General features: G+C 39.8%; 1 protein-coding gene across 1 annotated transcript in view; it reads left to right on the forward strand.

The window, feature by feature from the left end:
- The first annotated feature begins 522 nt into the window (after positions 1–522).
- LOC139199943 (leucine-rich repeat and fibronectin type III domain-containing protein 1-like protein) overlaps positions 523–19,370 on the forward strand; it is a 59,682-nt gene continuing 40,834 nt past the window's right edge. The window contains exons 1-6 of the mRNA XM_070829151.1: positions 523–715; positions 1,692–1,843; positions 2,064–2,317; positions 2,503–2,746; positions 2,912–3,069; positions 4,280–4,660. Coding sequence (XP_070685252.1) covers positions 523–715; positions 1,692–1,843; positions 2,064–2,317; positions 2,503–2,746; positions 2,912–3,069; positions 4,280–4,660 — 1,382 coding nt within the window. The remainder of the gene's footprint in view (positions 716–1,691; positions 1,844–2,063; positions 2,318–2,502; positions 2,747–2,911; positions 3,070–4,279; positions 4,661–19,370) is intronic.

Consider the following 19,370-nt stretch of genomic DNA (forward strand, 5'->3'; position numbering starts at 1 on the left):
TAAACTTGGCTTGGTGCAATATTAAACGTTTAAAACCGTGTATACAAGACCACAGTTTTAGATGAGGCGACAAAGTTCATCACCTCAGCCACACTGAGTGTGCTGCAGTTACCATGATAGCCAATTTACCCTGCTGCCAAAGATAGCATTTATATTTGTATTCTGGAACAAAGCAATTTAGTGCTTTTTACATTTAATAGGAAATGTGTACTTCTAAATCACACTATGTGGATTGTAGTCTCTTGATAAGTGCTGTTCGTGTTTCACAAATGTCTAGTACTAAAGATAATCATACTGTAAATTACAGTAGAATCTCTCATTTTGTTGAGCTTACATGGATCTTTACATATTCAAAAATGCTTATATGTTTAAACAGTTTGCTTTCTTTGTAGGTCAGTGATTCACTCTGATGTTTGCCACTTCCAGCCACTTGCCTTGCCTTGAGATACTGTCTGCGGATCTACTTCAATTCATTGCTCATTTCCTTCTGTCTTCTAGTTGCCCGGTTCCCAGGGGAGGATAATGGAACGGCTTTGGTTCTCTTTGCTGTTGCTGGCAGCAGCATGCAGGGGACAGCCGTGTCCGAAACGCTGTATGTGCCAGAGCCTTTCTCCGTCGCTCGCTATCCTCTGCTCCAAGACAGGCTTGCTGTTTGTTCCTGCCGCCATTGACCGGCGGACCGTGGAGCTACGGCTTCAAGAGAACTTTATTACAGGTAACATAGTCTGTCCTGTATTCCATTTTGCCATCGATAAAAGCAGGGATTAACACATTTTGCATGGTGCAGTCTGTTCATCCACATCAACCACGGGAAACTTACGATCAATGCCTACAGATGTATGCGCGGTTTGGCATAGGCTTGATATAGTGCTACACTATAGAATGGGACCACAGTGTTTTGATACTAAGCAGTGGAACAGGGGCATAGTCACAGCAAAAGAGCACTGAAGTGAAAGGTTAAATATGCAGTTGAAATTTAAAGGGCACGTTGAACACAGTTACTGGTGTATGTGGAGTCACATGAATGTAACAACATGCTATAATTGCTTGTGCATGCAGAGTATGATACCACTGAAAACAAATATTGGCTTAAGTCATACCTCTTTTATGTTGGACTCTACATGACAATAAGTAATAGTCCTTCTGAGCCTCGATATAAGTTTCATACTTTCAACTTTTTTGTTTTGTGGTTCATTCTAGCAAATCTCATTCATGATTCATCTCATCCTTATATCAAAGAATTCTCTGGGATACTTTGAAAAGTACTTATTTTTAAGAACTGAAGTGTTGCTTTATCCTTTTATTTTAATCTGGATTCTCATTAGCTCCCACCAAGGCAGCTGCCTAATCTTTCCAGGCTTGACTTTAAAGAAATTCTATTCAGTGGTTCACCAAAACAAAAGACATACAAGCTAAAAAACAGACTGCTGTCACGGGGTCCAGAAAGATAATGACAGCAGTCAAAAGGTCGCTGTGATAAATGTGATCATAGTAGTGTGTTCAAGCAACTTGCTCCATCTCATTAAATGGTTTTATAAAAAGCTACATATTACTACATATTACATATTTATGCTGTTAAACCTATTTGGTGGATATGCATCTCCGAACTTCTCCGTGCAAATGTAATATATTTGGTTACTTAGAACGTAGTTGATTGAGTTTCTCTTTGTGTTTACTCTGCTCGCTCCCAGCTGTCCGAAGAAAGGACTTTGCTAACATGACCAGCCTGCTACATCTGACCCTGTCCAGAAACACAATCAGTCAGATTCTTCCCTCAGCTTTCAGTGACCTGCGGCGACTGAGAGCACTCCACCTAGACTCTAATAGATTAACTGTGATCAAGGTAAGACTGATGGATGGTCAGCTGGATGGATTAATGATGGTGTATTTGAATGAATAGTTAGATGGACTGATAAACAGAAGCTTTAGAGCAATAAAACACAAATAAAGTTTAAGGTCGGATGAGTGGGTAATGAATACTCTACATTGCTACAATGACAGATATATGCTGATGATATTACTGTGTAGCTACTCAAAGCATTTTAATTTTTTTCACCAACCAGGATGACCATTTCAAAGGCCTGACCAACCTTCGTCATTTGATCCTGGCCAACAACCAGCTCCACTCCATATCTCCCCATGCCTTTGATGACTTCCTGTCCACACTGGAGGATCTTGACCTCAGTTACAACAACCTTGCCCAGGTGCCCTGGGATACAATTGGGCGCTTAACCAATGTCAATACATTAAATATGGATCATAACCTCATAGAAAATGTTCCCCAAGGGGTATTCACCAACCTACACAAACTCGCCAGGTAAGTGGATAGCCAGAGGATGGAGGAAAGAGTGGATGATGTGTGAAGAGATAAATAATTTATAGATGCACTGGCTGGTTTGATTATCTGAATAAATTACTGTTAATCCAATGGTAATTTGTATGTCTCTGTATTCCTCCCACTCCTCTTCTCCCTCATCTCCTCCATACCCTGTTCTTTCACAGGCTAGACATGACGTCCAACAAGCTGAAAAAAATTCCCCCAGATCCGTTGTTCCTGAGAATCCCAGTTTATGCCAAGTCCAAAGGCTCCCCCCTCTCATCCCTGGTGTTGAGTTTTGGTGGCAACCCCCTTCACTGTAACTGTGAACTTCTGTGGTTGAGAAGACTGACCAGAGAAGATGACCTCGAGACATGCGCCTCTCCCCCTGACCTGAGTGCCAAGTATTTCTGGACAATACCAGAAGAGGTGACATTTTGAGATTTTAACTCGTGTAACTGGGAAAAAGGTCATCTCATGACCTTGAAACCAAGATAGACCTTTAATAATTAAAAAGAAAAAGCATATCACAGAAAATAATTTGGATTTGGAAAAAAAATCTGAAGTATGACCTTCTCCTTTTTTGCCCCTTAGGAGTTTATTTGTGATCCACCAGTTCTGACCCGTAAGTCACCTCATACAGTTGCCATGGAAGGCCAGCCTGCCAGCCTGAAGTGTAAAGCAAATGGTGACCCGGAGCCTGAAGTCCACTGGATCAGCCCCGAAGGCCGACTCATATCTAATGGCTCCAGGTACTGACACTCTTTCTGTACAGCTCTGTAGTGTAGTTTGATCTACAATAAATTATTTAGATTGCTTATAGATTGCACAGTTTCTCAAAATTAAAGGCAATTAATATGACTTTTCCTCTGAGAGCACCATTCCACTTTCAGTGATGTCAGAAACCTGGCATCCCAGTTGGCAGGTGCAATAGACGGGTTGTTTAAATGTTCCTCCCTGCACTGTTCCAGCTCGGTGCTATGTGCCAATGTGCAACCGAGTCATAAAGACAGCAAGACAGTTTTTTTTTTGTCTTGGCTGTAGTAGTAAGGAGTAAGCATGACTTGTGTGGGCCAACCACCTCCTGAGTCAAGATCAGGAGGTGGTTTTTTGAGGTCACACCTTTCTTAAATCTCCATCTGGTAATCAGGTTGGCATAGGTGTCAAATATGTGGGTTCCTAGCTATGGTTTTGCATATACAATAGTTGTCAGTTGTGAAAAAAACGTTTTGAAATATGAACCCTTTGATTCCTTTCTTACACACATTTGACAGAATTTTGATCATAAAAGGCTAGATTATGGATATGAAGCATTGTCAGGATTTTGGGCAAATACCATTTCAGTTAATGCTTACACTCATAGCAATGAAGCCCACAATCAGTCAGCAACATAGCCTCTCAGTCTGGCAGTCATTGCATTGATTTTGGATAGAGTTTGGGTGGATGCTGGTGGTGGAAGATGGCAAAGTACTGATGTGACTAAATGGGATGATAAGAACAAGGCGTCTGTGTGGGTGACAGAGAGGGAGGGCTTACATGATTAGGTGACGTGAACCAGTGGGGTGTTGCTTTTTACATTTAAATTGACCGTGGTTAATGGTGGATGACTTTGTAACCAGAAGTGAATCAGTCTTACTCCTTCTACATTGAAATGAATTGGGTGCAAAATGGCCTGGCCCATTTTCATATGAAGGTCTTACTTTGCCAACCCAAGTTGCAGTCTTCACTGGAGAGAATTATAATTGGATCCTATCTGATTGGCTAAGCTCCAGCAGATGTGACTCAGAGAGGAAAAATGAAAAAATAAGGATTAGAGGGAAAGGAATTAAGAATGAAAAAAAACTCTTACTGCCTGAACATTTGTAAAGCTCCCTGTATCTGTTTGTTACTTATTGTTTGTTTGTTACTTTAGATTTCAGTTAATATATTGATTGATTTATTATACATCTCACTTTGTTTCAGAACTTTGGTTTTCCCCAATGGAAGCCTGGAAATCAATGTAACATCCCTGAAGGACTCAGGAAACTTCACCTGCATTGCATCCAACGCAGCAGGTGAATCCACAGGAAGGGTGGAGCTACTTGTCACAGCGATGCCTCATCTGGCAAACAGCACAAGCCGCAGTCGCGACCCGTCCTCTGAGCCTGCTCCCTCTGACATCCTAACCTCCTCCAAGGTTGCGCTGCCGAACAACGAGACAAGAGGGGCAGACCGGAGGGTCTCATTGGTGGAACTCACAGGAAACTCTGCCCTCATTAGATGGAGCAGTCAGACTCCTTCAACTGGAGTCAGGATGTTCCAGGTCCAGTACAACAGCTCTGGAGATGACACACTGGTTTACAGGTCTGTCTATCTACAGTGTCAATGTGTGTTCTGTCTGTGTTATTTAATTTTCCTTCTATGACACAGTATTTATGGTGACTTCTATGAATCTTTTTGGATGTATCAGTAGAAAGCACAGCTATGCCAGAGTGTGTGTGTGTGTGTGTGTGTGTGAATGTGTGCGCAATTGTGTGCAAGTTAATAAGGAGACATCAGCCGCTGCTATGAGGATGAGAGCAGATGATAGATGATACAAATGGAGATTAGCCAGTCATTCAGTCGTAAAAGTCTAATCAACTGAGATGATAAAGACATCTGTAGTGGAGCAAAGCCATTGTCGTGTTCACTGAATGCAAGGACGCCTGGGCCAAATGTGACGATTGTAACTGTTGAAAATGTCTTAGTGGTTGTCTGTCAGTTTGCTTCAGTGCTGCACTGATGTGCTGATGTTGTTGTCACATTGATTCATTGTTGATATTAACATGGCTCTATAAATATGGCATTTTCCATGTTTTGTTTGGTTAGACTTGACTAGAGCATTTATTTACTTGTTGTCATCACGTTATCAGATTTGACTGACTGCCATTACTTAAAGTAGTGACTATCAAACCGCTATAGCATTTAGTATAATGAAACGTTTCAATTGAGAAAAGACAGACTGTCTTATTCAAAAGTTGCCCAAAATAAACAGGTAAGTTTTCTGCTATGTGTGCACAATATGCTACTGCACATGCAGCATGCTGTCACCCTGAGTCTAAATAAAATGGGAATGAACACCCACAGAATTTCAATGGATAGTAGGAGCAGTTTAAAGTATAGTCGTAATTCTTCTTGATCGTGGTGTGATAGCAGCCACAGAATCATAATAATGTTATCATTGAAATGAGGTGCATTTACCGCACAGCATTTAAATAGGTCATTTTGTGGCGTGTCATATTAATCATAGAACTACAGTGAGAATATGTTAGATTTGTGACCCTGTGCATGAAACTCAGAAGCCAAGCCACTTGCAACAGTATTGCCTAAATCTCTCAGAAAGCCTGGTAAAGCCATGATTATTTTCAGTTCTCCACAAAATTGTCATATGTTGTGATGTCGCCATGACAACATGTCAGGGAAATCTTCTAGGTAATGAATGTCAGTTGGCTGTAATAATATCACAGATGAGTACCGCAGACTATTTATTGATATCATTATTTCAGAGGTGCAAATGCAATGGCCAAATTTATCACACTGTCTTCAAATCAAAATTGCCCAACAGAATATTCTGATAACCAATTTAGTTCTTCTTGCCCTTTTTACTCTTGAGCAGCAGCTAAAATTGTCCCTTGGGAGAAAATAATTCTTGAAAGAAGACCGTATGATAGAATATGTCAAATCCATCCGTGCTGATAGCAGAATCAGACAGTTCCTTTTAATTTGTGAAAAGCCAACACTGTGCGATATGGAAATGGGGGGGCTCTACTGGAAAGTTTAGTTTAAAGATTATGATGTTATTTCTAAGCCAGAGAAGACACTTGTTTATTCAGACAGCTCATCTAACTGCAGGAAACAAGTAGCGTCTTACAATTCTTAGCATGGCAACCATTCTCTTGCATAGCAACGGTCCATCTGCACCTGCCCGTTCAAGGTTTGATGTAGTTAGTGGGCACAGTGGCCCACAGTGGCAGGTACAAAACCACTCCTTACTTGTCAGATATAATTATGTGTAGATACGTTCATGTGTTTTGTGTGGGTAGCTGTGGAACTTTGAGCCACACGTTTTAAAGCAGAACTGTCAGTACTATACATCTGTGTGCACGTGATATTGATACAATATCTCAATGCTTTTATCTACATTTTAGAGAACCAATAGCTGCTGAAGTAACTAATTTCCAAATGTATTAAAATATTATTAGTCAGTTTGAATGACCAGTCTAACAACTGTGCTCCAAATACCTGGCCCTAAATTTGAAGTTATAATCAAGATTTTAATGAAATTAAGCCTTATATTTTATCCTATTTATGGTTATCTGCAACAATGATTCCATATGTTTACATCCAGTAATCCTCCATATAGTAGTTTCTATTGTCAGTGGCAGAATCCACCACTCCTGTGCTCGATTCAGATTGCCTCACTAAGCACGAGGCATGCATGCATGTAATCCAGTAAATTGTATCGCATTAATATCTGCCTCACTGTTTTCTGTTCACTTCCTTTAACTTATAATATTTGTATGAAGTCATGCAAACATAAATTCCGTCTGCTGTTGCTTCACAATAAAAGTGTTCAGCTCATACAGGATGGCTTTTATTGTGACGCAGCCACAGGAAAGCACAGTTATCACTGTCAGGAGTCATTCATAAAAATGCAACCACAAAACATTGCAATGGTTATGTTTGCGCCCAATGTTGAGTAAGGGAACAATGTCACAAAAAAAACACCGCTTGAAGCTTTTAGATGAAGAGCTGCAGATGACAGGCTGCATATTTCCCATTCCTCGGTAACCAACTTTACTGTATCATGCACTTGTGCTGAACACTAGTTGCACCATGTGGAGAATGAAATCAGATCATGGTCGCAATTATTTTTGACTTATTTGTTAAAACAATGTGTTTGTTTGATTGCACTGCAAACAGACACACAAGTTGCTGTTTTATTTTTGACAAAGTAGCTGCTTTAGGAGTGTTTGCTTGCACCATTAAACCCAACTTTCTATTATCACAATAACCATGAGTGTCACCAAATCAACCACGACTGAAACCTAATGGATTACAACAACAATAAAATACAAGACCTTCACATAGATCCTAGCCTAGAACCTAGCCGCTGACAAACAAAAGAGGAGAAGACACTAGAGATAACATACTTAAAGAATGTGGTACAGCACAATGTAAAAGTGGGACATGTTTGCCTTTCATAAGAGAAAACATGTGGATGCATTTGATACACTGTAGCATAATCTTAATCTTATCTGATTTGCCTATGTCTATTCATGCTTCCTGATCCACAAGATCATGTTCAAGCAGGTAGGTAGATATATTGAAGTTTTGTAATGCTTATTTGCACTGAAGACTTTTCATTCACGAACATCTTAATGTATTGGCGCCATGAAAACAAGCAACATCATATCAGCTGAGGTTCTTCCAGCGACATACAGTTCAGACAGGTGCTTATCAGTTCAAGAACGGCAAATTTCTCAGGGACAAAAGGACCTGGGGCACACTGATCGGCTTACAGCCTATAATTATGCATATTAGCATTTGAACACTATTATGTCTTCATCAGAGACAGATCATCATGAGGCAGACAACATGTGTAGTGTAGAATTGTGGGTGAATAATTGGTCAACCAGGATTTCACATCTATTGGATGGTGAATGTATGGGCAGATATTGACATAGTCATGTGCCACACCCCTAAAAGGATATCAGAAGTAAGAGAACACAGACATCTCTTATGTTACAATTACAAAGATAAAGGTCCAGGAAGAACAGATACTTCATAATGAAGACCTGAATTTGTCATGTTTTCTCAATTCTTCCTTATCTTCACACCTTTGTCTCTGATGAAGTTAGTCTCTTATACACAATTAAAGGCTGTAAATCGATCAGTCTGCTCCAGTTCCTTTTGATCCTGTAAAATCATATCAGCTGGTGCTGAAAAATGTGTGCCTTAAAAAAATACCATGTTGTAATCGTACTTAATCGCATAAGATCATGGCTGAATCATGGCTCTATTACCATATGTGGAATCACAAGGCATCATGAGATTAAAATCCATTAGAAGCCATCGTCATTGCACCAGCTCTATTCTGAGTAAAAGGAAAAAAAGCAGCCCTGAGTGTGTCTGTGTGCATGTGTGCACAGTTCCTCTCTTCTGTCTTTCTTTGGTCAATATCCATTAGGAGGGGTGAGGCAAAATGCCATGAAGAAAGAAGAGGTGGGGGAGGAGAAAGGAGGAGGTGGTACTGCTGAGGAGCAGAGAAGAGAGGAAATAGGAACATTATATTAGTGTTGCAAGGAGAGGCCATTTGAGCTTAACACAATCATTTAGTTCTATATTGGTTATTTCTGTTCCATTTGTTTCATCAAACAGCATAGCCTATCCGTAAAACGGATCCATATCATATTCTTTGACGCCTCAGTGCTACTGATTAGAATTGATAGCATAGAAGTGTGTCCCCTCTTTGTAATTAGAAAGTGGGAAGATTGCTTTGTAACACAAGTGCTGATGAGAGCCTCTACATGTACGTTGCATGTCATACACATTATAGTTTCAGTGGACAATTTCCCCCCCCTAGTGTTTTCAAGTGGTATTTATACCACTGTTGCAAAAACAACCAGACTGGTATCTTTAAATATTCAACCATCTGTCTGCTTATCAACTCCTTGATCATAACAGAATACAGTAACTTTTACCACTGCTCATTTTGGAAAGGCCTACCGCAAGAAAACTCAGATCCCAAAGCTGTGATGAAGGCAACATCTGCTCATGTGTTATTTATTGAAGTACAAAGAATGCCATGTTGCTAGCAGCTAATTTTACCGCTAATAGCATGGCTATTTTCCAAAGCAAGAAACAACCAAAGCATCCCAGTTCAACTACAAACCCAAGGCAGAGTAAACATAGTTGGCAGTTTGTGGTATTTTCTGAACAAATAGAAAAAAATGCCATCTGCTAACACTAGCATTAACAACATGGCTAATACCATTAATGCTGACTCACGCTGCAGGAGTTTTAAAATCCTAACCAATATTGAACATTTTGAATTGAATTTATTGAATCGACATTGTTGCATTCTACACATAAGGAGGATCTTCACAGATTCTTCTCTCTAATGTCAAACATGCGCATGCTACAAAATAATGGTGCATCACAGACAGGATATGATGAAGACTTTTGTGCCAAAGAGAGCGATGGGTCACCTTGAATGATCCCATTTGACGTCACAGGGAAGCAGATGCAAATAAAATGGAGAAGGAGATGGTGCCACTCGCTAATGCTTTGCAGTGAGAAAAAAGCAAAAGCAGAAGACTAAACAAGTCTGGTCAGAGAGATGCGCTCACCACGGGTTGTCTATTATTCAGTGAGAACTGGAAGAGAGATTTTAACTGTCAGTTATATCTGTCAACAGTAGTATGCTAACTAAAGCTGGGGACACACTACACAACTTTCACAGTCTCTACAGATTTTGAAAAGACTAGGAGTACACACTAACAGACTGGTTTCAGCAGATTTTTGTATGACGACTGAAAGACTGGGGATCACACGCTTAACAACTGCGCCTGATGACGGATCACAGACTACATGATTTGTCAAACCGACTAAAGCCAACTGAACGCATCAAACTCTCGCACAAACTCTTGCGAGGGCGACAGTTTAAGGGGTAAACAAACATGCCAGTTGGTGGCGGTAATGCATCAATTTGTTGTTTGCCAACCGCCAATAACAGTTTTCTGTTGTCTTCTGACGCTATTTCCTGTGTCCCACCCTCTCTTTTTCATTGGCTGTTAGCAACACGTGTTTGCAGTTGGGGTGTTAATCAGTTCACACTACCCGACTGCGTCCAGATTAGGCTCAAGAAATTCAAACATGTTTGATTGACTGCGACTGAGGTCAGGTCGGGTCTGTTGCCCTCACACACTTGCAGATTTGCGTCTTCACCCCTCTTGCACTAACCATGCTGACGGTCCCCAACTAGTGCAGACTAGTGCAGACTTCGCCCAACGGGGAATCGTGGGTAAAATCTGGCAAAAAATCTTGTAGTGTGTCCCCAGTTTAATGTTTGGGCGAGGATGTTTAACGTTGTTTCGATGTAATTATCCAGATTGTGAATCCTAATTATCAGGGTGGTGCTGCTGAGTCTGCATATTTGGAGGTTTTAGATTGGATTTGTAAACCCCTCACATAACCAGTCTAAGCTGAATATCAGTACCAACCAAGGTACCAGACCAGATTTATCCTCTGATGTTATTGTTGGGATGGGTGAATTTGGAAGAAATAGGCCTGTAGTGTGAGCCCGGCTTAACAGGTTGTATTATTTACTGGTTAATTACAAAGAATGCCATCTGAATGGCAATCTGGTGCATAACGGTTGTCACACTTACTCTATGCTGCAGATCAAGCCTTCATTTTCCCAGGAGATTGTGCTCAATGGCGGACACACTTGCACAGTAAAATCGAGGCTTATAGGGAACCAATCTTAGCGCTGATGGTGTCATTTTTCTATAGCTGTTACACTGCGCGATCAACATTTACTTCAAAGTGATGAGTTAGAAAAATAGCACATAGAATGCATTCTATATTCACTGCATGATATTTGCTGCAATTCTTGATTTCATTTCTCCACTGTAAAAATTACTCCAACCAGTGCATCCAGACCGCAGCATTGTCTGAGCTATACACTGCCCTTGGTGTCTTTTTTATTTAACTTTTATTCAAGCAGGCAGCTCAATTTAGAGGCATTTCCACTTTAGAAAGACCACCAATAGTCCAGAGATTTTCTAAAGAGTTCTGAGCATACAGAGGGCTCTCTGACGCAGTCTCAAAACCCCATGACTACTTCCAATCAATGCCATTATAGTACCAAGACTGTGTGTGTGTGTGTGTGTGTGTGTGTATGTACTTGTAAGCCATCGGTCTGCAGTGTATTACTTAACCCTGTGTCTGAGACATGCTCTTCAAACCCCCCTGACTAATATAATCAATGCCTATTCAAGCGTGTTTGTGTGCACATGTGCAATGAGTGTTTGTGCGTGTGCACACTGGACCAGCTGGCAGCGGTGTATTAGCCAAAACCCAATGTCAGTTTTAGTGCCATCAATCGCAACTGAACTCGGCAGGAGGCCTCTCTAAGTGTCCTGAACGTCGATCTCTCTCTCTCTCTCTCTCTCTCTCTCTCTCACTCTCTCTCTCTGTGTGTGTGAGTGTGTGACCACCTAATGGATGGCTTCTGCTTCAACATATTGCAATGTCAGCAATCTGACTTGGCAGAGTTGAGATGTGCCAATCAGAGCATCCTGTTTGAGGAATAAAATTGCAACAGCAGCTGTAGAATAAGCGCTGCATATCACCTGTTTACAGTAAGTACACTGCATTTGGTCAATATTTTTCATAAGCAAAACCATCTGGAATACCAAGATGAGCCTTGCACTTCAAAAATCATTCACTCAAGTCATTTAATTTCTTACATATAATCTTGCAGTGGTGTGACTGCTTTCTGGTATAGCTTACACTCGTTCAGTGACGTCAAAGAAATGTGCTTCAGCGTTTGCAAGAAGAAGATTTAGTTCATCTGTACTGACAAATTTAAACAATCTTACCAATGAATTACATTAAATATTAGCAACATGCTAAATTACTTTTTTCATACGTACAGAGCTTTTTGCAATGTGATGTGGCAGCGTTCAGACTATAGGTGCCCACTCCACAAAGCACACACTTACAGTAAAGTCTGGTGTGGGTGCATGACAGGGTTTTAAGGTGCATTTGTAGAACATTAACCTTTGCCATCAGTGCAAAGCGCTATGATACACACACTCACACTTCTTGAAAATAGATACAGTGTCTCTTCAAAACCTACTTTTAAGCTCACACCTTTGACTTTTCTCCTAATTCACACCACTTTGCTCTAGATCAGGTATGAATGAGTGTATTTTGAGCACATATGTGATACTTTTTTTGATTGTGCGAGTTTAAAGAGTTCAATGTGAACCTTTTTAAATCACATACACACACACACACACTGCAGAACATTACTGTTACCTGATGCTTCTGGCCTCTCTACCTTTTCTTTGGATAATGGACTCGCAGGCATAAAATCTGAACAGACCAGCAGAATATAAGTCAGGATATAATAGCTGTAAACATGCATTAATAAAACTGAGATCAGGAGCAATAGATAACTGCTGTTATGCCTGTTTAGCAAATTTTAACTTTAGGTGCTTTCTAAGATGCTGTGCTCATTGTGTGTTTATCGTGTTATTAACACATCATTACATGGATGATGAAAAGCTTTTCTCAATTTTAATACATATCAAACCTGTTGTAGCTCCAATAGGCAGGGCTATTTTTCCCTCACAGCCTGGGACAAATTGGAAAGGGAAAAGTTTATTTTTTTCTTTAATTCTCTAGACTACCTTCTATTCTCTTCTGAAGTAATGTAAAGCTCAGTACATGTAGTACATGCAGAAGGCTGAAACCCATTCGAGTCGTTGGCATGATAATGGTGAATTAATTACCGAATTAATAGTCAAGCAATATTAATCTGGAACACGACAGAAACAAAGTCAGTGCACAAATAGCATTTATGCATGTGTGAGTGTGCGAATGTGTGTTGGTGGGTGAGTTGAGAGTTGAATTGTTGAGTAGAGGGAGAGGTAGATGCATGTAGTCTTACATAGATTCTTTTGACCTTTGCAGTATATGAAGCGTAAACAAGCTTGTTCAAGTGTGATGTGTATCTGTCCATTTATGAGCCTGTTTATCATCCATATCCGATGATGGTTACAGTTAATAGCCCCAAATGAAATATAAAATGAATAAGAAATTAAAAAAAAGAAAAATAAAACATGTACCACCACGAAAACATACACACTGTCGCCCATAAAGTTGGAATAATTGTTCAATACCCCCAATTTTGCTAAAGCCTGAATACACAGTTTGCAAAGGTTAATTGTGGTTTAAGTTTCACTGTGATGTGTTTGGAAGAGTTTGATCTTTAAGTTGAGAAGATATACACTTTATTTATCAAGAATAAATCACATTGTCACAATCATTTCATGAGAAGAGGTAAAAAACATTTTATTCCAACTTTATGGGAAACAGTGTATATACAAATATATATGCTAATAATCAAATGATGTCAGTCTTTATTTCTACTTCTTTCTTATGTGTTTTTCACAACTTCACAAATCACTGAACCTGCTAGTCATAAGCAGTTTCCATTAAGTGAGAGTTCTGCGTAAATCTTTTATCATCGCTGAAAATGTCAAGGAGTTCCTGTTGTATTACTTATGACTCAATTTAGCTTATTTTTAGTTTCACTGAAGCACGCTGGTTACCTGGTAACATTTTGTTCAGTTCAAATTGAGTATTTTGGAAACATTGCACCCAAAAAAGAAGTGAAATGTGAGAAAATGTGTCTTTGCGTATTATGTTCAATCATACCCTTGTTTTATGTGTACTGATGCAGGTGGAGAAAACACCTACTTCAATTTATGAATCAACATTGACTGAACAGACTGTAAATTAATACAGAATTTTGTATGTAATGGTGGGCTATTTGCAATGCTATCCACTGCTTATAACCTAAATATTGTATTAGAGTGAGGATGAGTGTGTGAAAGCAGACAGAGATAAACTGAAAGATTTTATTCTCTGTATTCATTTTTGATCCAAAGAAGGTTCAAAGGACAAAACTGCTGAGTTCCACAATATTGACAGATAATATTGATATTTTTTTTTATTATGTATTGATTTATTTATACATATATATATATTTGTCCCTTCTGTCAAATTAATAGGTTTACAGGTCAAGCTTAGAGGCACCATCTGTCGATAGTAAAATACTCTGGCGTCAACGGAGCTGAACAAACAAATCACAGAGACATTCTGTGACAGACTGTGTGATATGGATAGTCAGTTAGTCTTGGTTAGCACTGTTGCGCTCTAAATTACAATTTAATCAGTCAGATCCAGCGACATGCGTTTGACCTTGGAATGGGAAATGATATCTTAGGTAGCTCATGAAAACACTGGCTGATAAACTACTGGTTTCGGCCGCAGTGTGTGGCAGCAGCTTGCTTTAATAATTTCTAACTGTTTTTTAGAGCCTGACGGCTGCTTTCATGCTCATCTGCAGAAGAAGGTTTGATGTTTTGCATTTTAACCCTGATCCTACCGACTGGGGTACCCACAGACCCCAGAGCTATCTCACAGGTGTTTTGTGCTGTTATTCCACTTGTTAATGACTTTGTCAAACACTTTGTTCCAAATGACTTCATATCATTGTTTTTCTGTTCAAATTTAATTAGTGCTTGTTAAAAATACCAATATATTGGGGTCCTTGGAGACCCCAGTGCTATTTATCGAGTTTATGTTTGCCGTGGGTCCTATAAAGAACTGCACCCTATCAGAGGGGGGTAGGGCCACTCTGTCAGTCACTTTGAAGGAGACACACACTGATGCAGCTGACACAGATTTCATATCCTAAAGTATATTTTTGTTTTTTTGCATTTTGCTCTGATGGTTGTACAGTGCGTTTTTCCCAGTTGGTAGGATGAGAGTTAAAGGGTTGTTAAAGCACTGCTGATACCAGCATTTTTGGACTGAAGCTGGTGATAATGTTTTTTTTTTGTTTTCACGTCAGACATGTACATGTTCCTAGTCCCTCCTATGGAAAAAACCCGATAGAACTTTATGTGCAACTATATACAAATATTGTTACAACAATTACCACTATCAGTTATGGACTTACCATTGAAATTCAAGTTAAGCTCTTGCTATGAATGAGAGTAAACAAATTATCACCAAACTGAAACATCATATCTGCCCCTACATAATGCAAACACACACACACACACACACACACACACACACACACACATTCATGCACGCTCGTGTGCACAAAGCCACTGGTGGCAATGAGCAGTCAGTTTGCTGTAGGTCACTGTCGTTAAATTGAATGATTCACTGAGTATGTACTTATGAGCTTAAGGGCCTAATGACGAATGACTGTCCTCACACACACACACACACACACACACACACACACACACACGCACACACACACACACATACACGCACACACACACACACACACGTGCACACACACACATACACGCACACGCCTGTGCATCACTGGTACTTGCTGCATTCTTGCCAATTAAATGCAGAACTAATGAGTCAAATCATAGAGGTTAAGTTCAAAGACACTGATGACATGGTCTATTTAGCCATCTATCCTTCTTTCTCTCTCTCACATCTGCAGTTTTGTTCTCTTTCTTCCTTCTTCATAAAAGCTTTTTCTAAGTTTCTTTCTTGTCCCCCAGTTTATGTTTTTTTTTTTCACTTTCCTCTCATTCAGTCTGTATCACTTTCCTATATCCACTTTTCCCTCTTTGCTCTGTCCCCGTGTTTTTGCTGCCTCATTCCAACTCTCTTTCACTCTGGCTTCATCATCACTCAGGGTTCTCTCTTTTTATATGCGCTTTTGCTTTTTCTGTTCTATTTTCCTCTTTGTATTCTTTTATTTGCAGTTTCACCCTCCCCATTTCCCCCTCCCTCCATATCCTTCTTGCTCTGCCTCCCTCTCCTCTCCCTGATATTTGCAGAGCTCAGCAGAACGCCATCGGCTGCCTGACCCATAATCCCCTTGTTTTGCGTCTTGTTGCTGTTTTCACATCGTTCCAAATCGATGTTTAATTATCCTGCGACACGCCCCCACTCCCATCCCCACCACCAGTTCCCTCCTCTCCCCCATCGTCAATCGTCCACTGCCCCCTTCCCTTCCCAGCTCCACATCCAGGGAAGAGTAATTAAAAAGACACATGACACACAGTGAGAGATGGAGAGTGACGGGAGGGGGAGAAAAGTAGTCAATGAGAGGAAAGGAAGAAAGGTGAGGATGAAAGGGAAGAGGCACTGGGTTAGATGGGATGACAGTGGGGCAGGAGGGGGAGGAGCAGAGCAAAGAGAAACAGGGGAGGATGAGAGGAAAGGAAAGGAGGGGATTTGGATGGTAAGTAGGGATAAGAGACAAGAGATGGTGGATGGATTGCATCCCACAACACTCAATGATATATGAGCAAACAAACTCTTCATTAATGATTGAGCTTCCATCATGGGCTTGCACAAGCTTAATATTCAAGCGTGGTATATCTATGTTTTAAGCTGCCTTTTAAGCTGTAGTGTCGAACTCAGACTTCCCGATGTGGCAGCAGCTGTGAGAAGCTATAACATCGCTCATTATTCAAATATCAATATTTATAAATTGCTTTCATTTAATTAGTCATCGACTCCTCCACATTGTGACATTATTCCGAACACATTTTCAGGCCATCACAAATGATTCTTTTAGATCAATGGGAATTCATAACACAGGTTTAGGTCTTAACTCAAGCAAAATGCCACTAGTGTGCTCACACTGCTCTGATGGAGATGTCAAGTGAGGTTTGTGAATGATCTGAGGAAAACTATGTTGACATTTGAAAACTCCAGCTGTTATCCTACAAAGTGTGCACTGCTGGTATGACTAAGAAAATAGCTCGATAAAGTATTTAATTTACACATTATGTCTGAGTGCACGTTCTTTTTTTCACTTGAATTTCCTCCCACAGTCCGAACATGCACATGCAGGTCAGCTCGATTAAAAATACTGCAAATGTCTCATTCACATATTAGGTGAGATTTTTTCTGTTTGGTGTAGGCAGCAATGTTAGTTGTAAGTAAGATTGGGGGGTGTTTGGGAGACGTTATACACCTGTAAACCAAAAGTGGGTGCCAGTCAAGTTCAACAGTGGATTATGTGTGCAGGAGACTGTTGAATCCTATTTTTGTGGAGTTTCCTTCAGCACCATCAGATCTATAGGCAGCACTGTCACTATTGCTCATTGTCTCATCTGCACAAGTGTTGATTATAGAACCTTCTTCTTGTTGTAATCACTTAAATGAATTCATTATTTTCAATTGGTAAATCCATCAATCTCTTTTCTGACGCTTATGTGGGTTCAGGTCACGTTCATTTGATTAATTATACCATTCAGGGGTATGGTTACATAATGTAGGGACGTAAAAATGTTATATAATAGGACAATTATAATTGTAGGTCATATCGTCCCTACTGATTGTCTATCATGCTATCACGCTTTAAATTAAATTGCATTCTATGTGTTATTTAAAAAGACTTAAATTTAACCCGTCTGCCCCTGCAGACACCCTGTTTGGCCACATTCACCCTGTAACGCTGAGCAGAAATGAAGGGAGAAAAATGAAAGAATGGAAAAAGTCATTAAAAAAGAAAGGAGAGAACAAATATAGATGGTGAAATTATAGACAATGTCATTCTCACCATTTTCTTATGTTTCATCTAATTAAAAAAAAAACAAAACCCAGAGGACATCAAGACAAGGATCAATAGTAAACAAGACAAGTTTGACCAATTCCTATCAGGGAAACTCAATCCGATATATTGAGTGCATTGACGTCCAATTTAGTTCAGTAGTAAGCCAGGATGGGATTAGCAAAGTATTAGGCTGTCCTTGTCCTATTTGTAACTGCTTTGCAGCTGACTTGGGGTAATGCATTTACAGTATGTCATTATTATTTTGTTACTTTCTTCTCCGTTAGGGTGTTACAGTATGTTATTAACACTGATTACTTATTCCCCATCTTGATTGAAGTCTTATCCTGTTATCCTTCATTCATTGAGGGTAAAGGGTTAAGGTTAAGGGGTATCAGTGGCTGTGATTAGGATTACGGACAGGATCCAGGGATTTAGTGGCAAATCAATTTAGTGTCATCAAAGATGTAAAAACAACAGAGTATAAAAAGATACAACTATACTAAAATGAAGTTTAACATGGAATCTTCTAAAGCAAGAAAGAAAGAACCACAAACAGCCTCAGATATTTTAAAGAAAACAACAAATCTCCTCGTCCTTAATGACAAAGAAACAAGCTTGAAATTCATACAGTCAGTCATAGAGGGGGAGAACCTCCACCCCACCACCGTCACCACTTCACTGAACGTTGGAGTGAAGGAAAAAAGGAGTGGCACTGTAGCTGTGAAATATGCAGATTTTTCTTAAATGGCTTTTATTCTTTAAATATAATATTAAATAAAATAGAGAAAGACAAAGATCAGAAGTCACAACAACATGAAAACCCTCTTTGACCTTGTTTGCTAACTTTGCATGTATTAACAGGCATTTATGAATACATTCTAAAAACAAAATCATTCATTTCTTGTGTTTTCTATATCAGAATTCCATTATATTTTCAGTCCTCATAATCATTCCAACCTTGAACGGTTCTTCCTCGTACCACTTGTTAAAGAAATAAATAAAATGGGCTTTAAAAACCATTTCTCGATTTTTAAAATGCATTAACTTGTTCGAAGGAGAAACGGCCCTACTATAAATACACTGGCTTTTTCTCGTGCATGCGAGTGCGTCCGCTTGTGTCTGATAAAGAACAGGGACACGACATGTGAACCCATAATCGTGAACATGTCTGTTTGCACGTCATCTGAAACATGATTACAACAGATGTATTGATATTATGCTCCGTGGATGTGTGGGGTATCATGAAAAGTTCCTGTTGGTATAGACTAGAAACCTAACACTGCGGTTGCCTTTCGCTCTCTCTGTGTTCCCCTCTCTCTTTCTTCTCTTTCCCTGCCATCCTCTTGCTTGATCCCTCCATTATTCATGCCATCTCCCTTTTACCCCTTTCTCCAGTGTCTTCTTTTATCCCCTTCTATCTTCTAACCCAAGCTTCCCTCTATAAATAAACAGACGCATCCCTCCACACATATGTGTACAGAGATCCACTGTTATCCTGTATTGGATCATACTTTTCTATTTTTCAAACCCAGTGTGCACGTTGTTACATCGATCTGCAGCAGCTGTTCCTCTGTACACTTTCTCCATCTTTCATCTCTGTTCATCTGTGTGTGGCTCTGTTAATCAATTTGACCCCATTAATATTACATATTGTATGGCTGAGTCCCTCTAAGGTTAAGCTGCAGT

This window comes from Pempheris klunzingeri, chromosome 4 (genome assembly GCF_042242105.1).
Source record: "Pempheris klunzingeri isolate RE-2024b chromosome 4, fPemKlu1.hap1, whole genome shotgun sequence".
Taxonomy (NCBI): Eukaryota; Metazoa; Chordata; class Actinopteri; order Acropomatiformes; family Pempheridae; genus Pempheris; species Pempheris klunzingeri.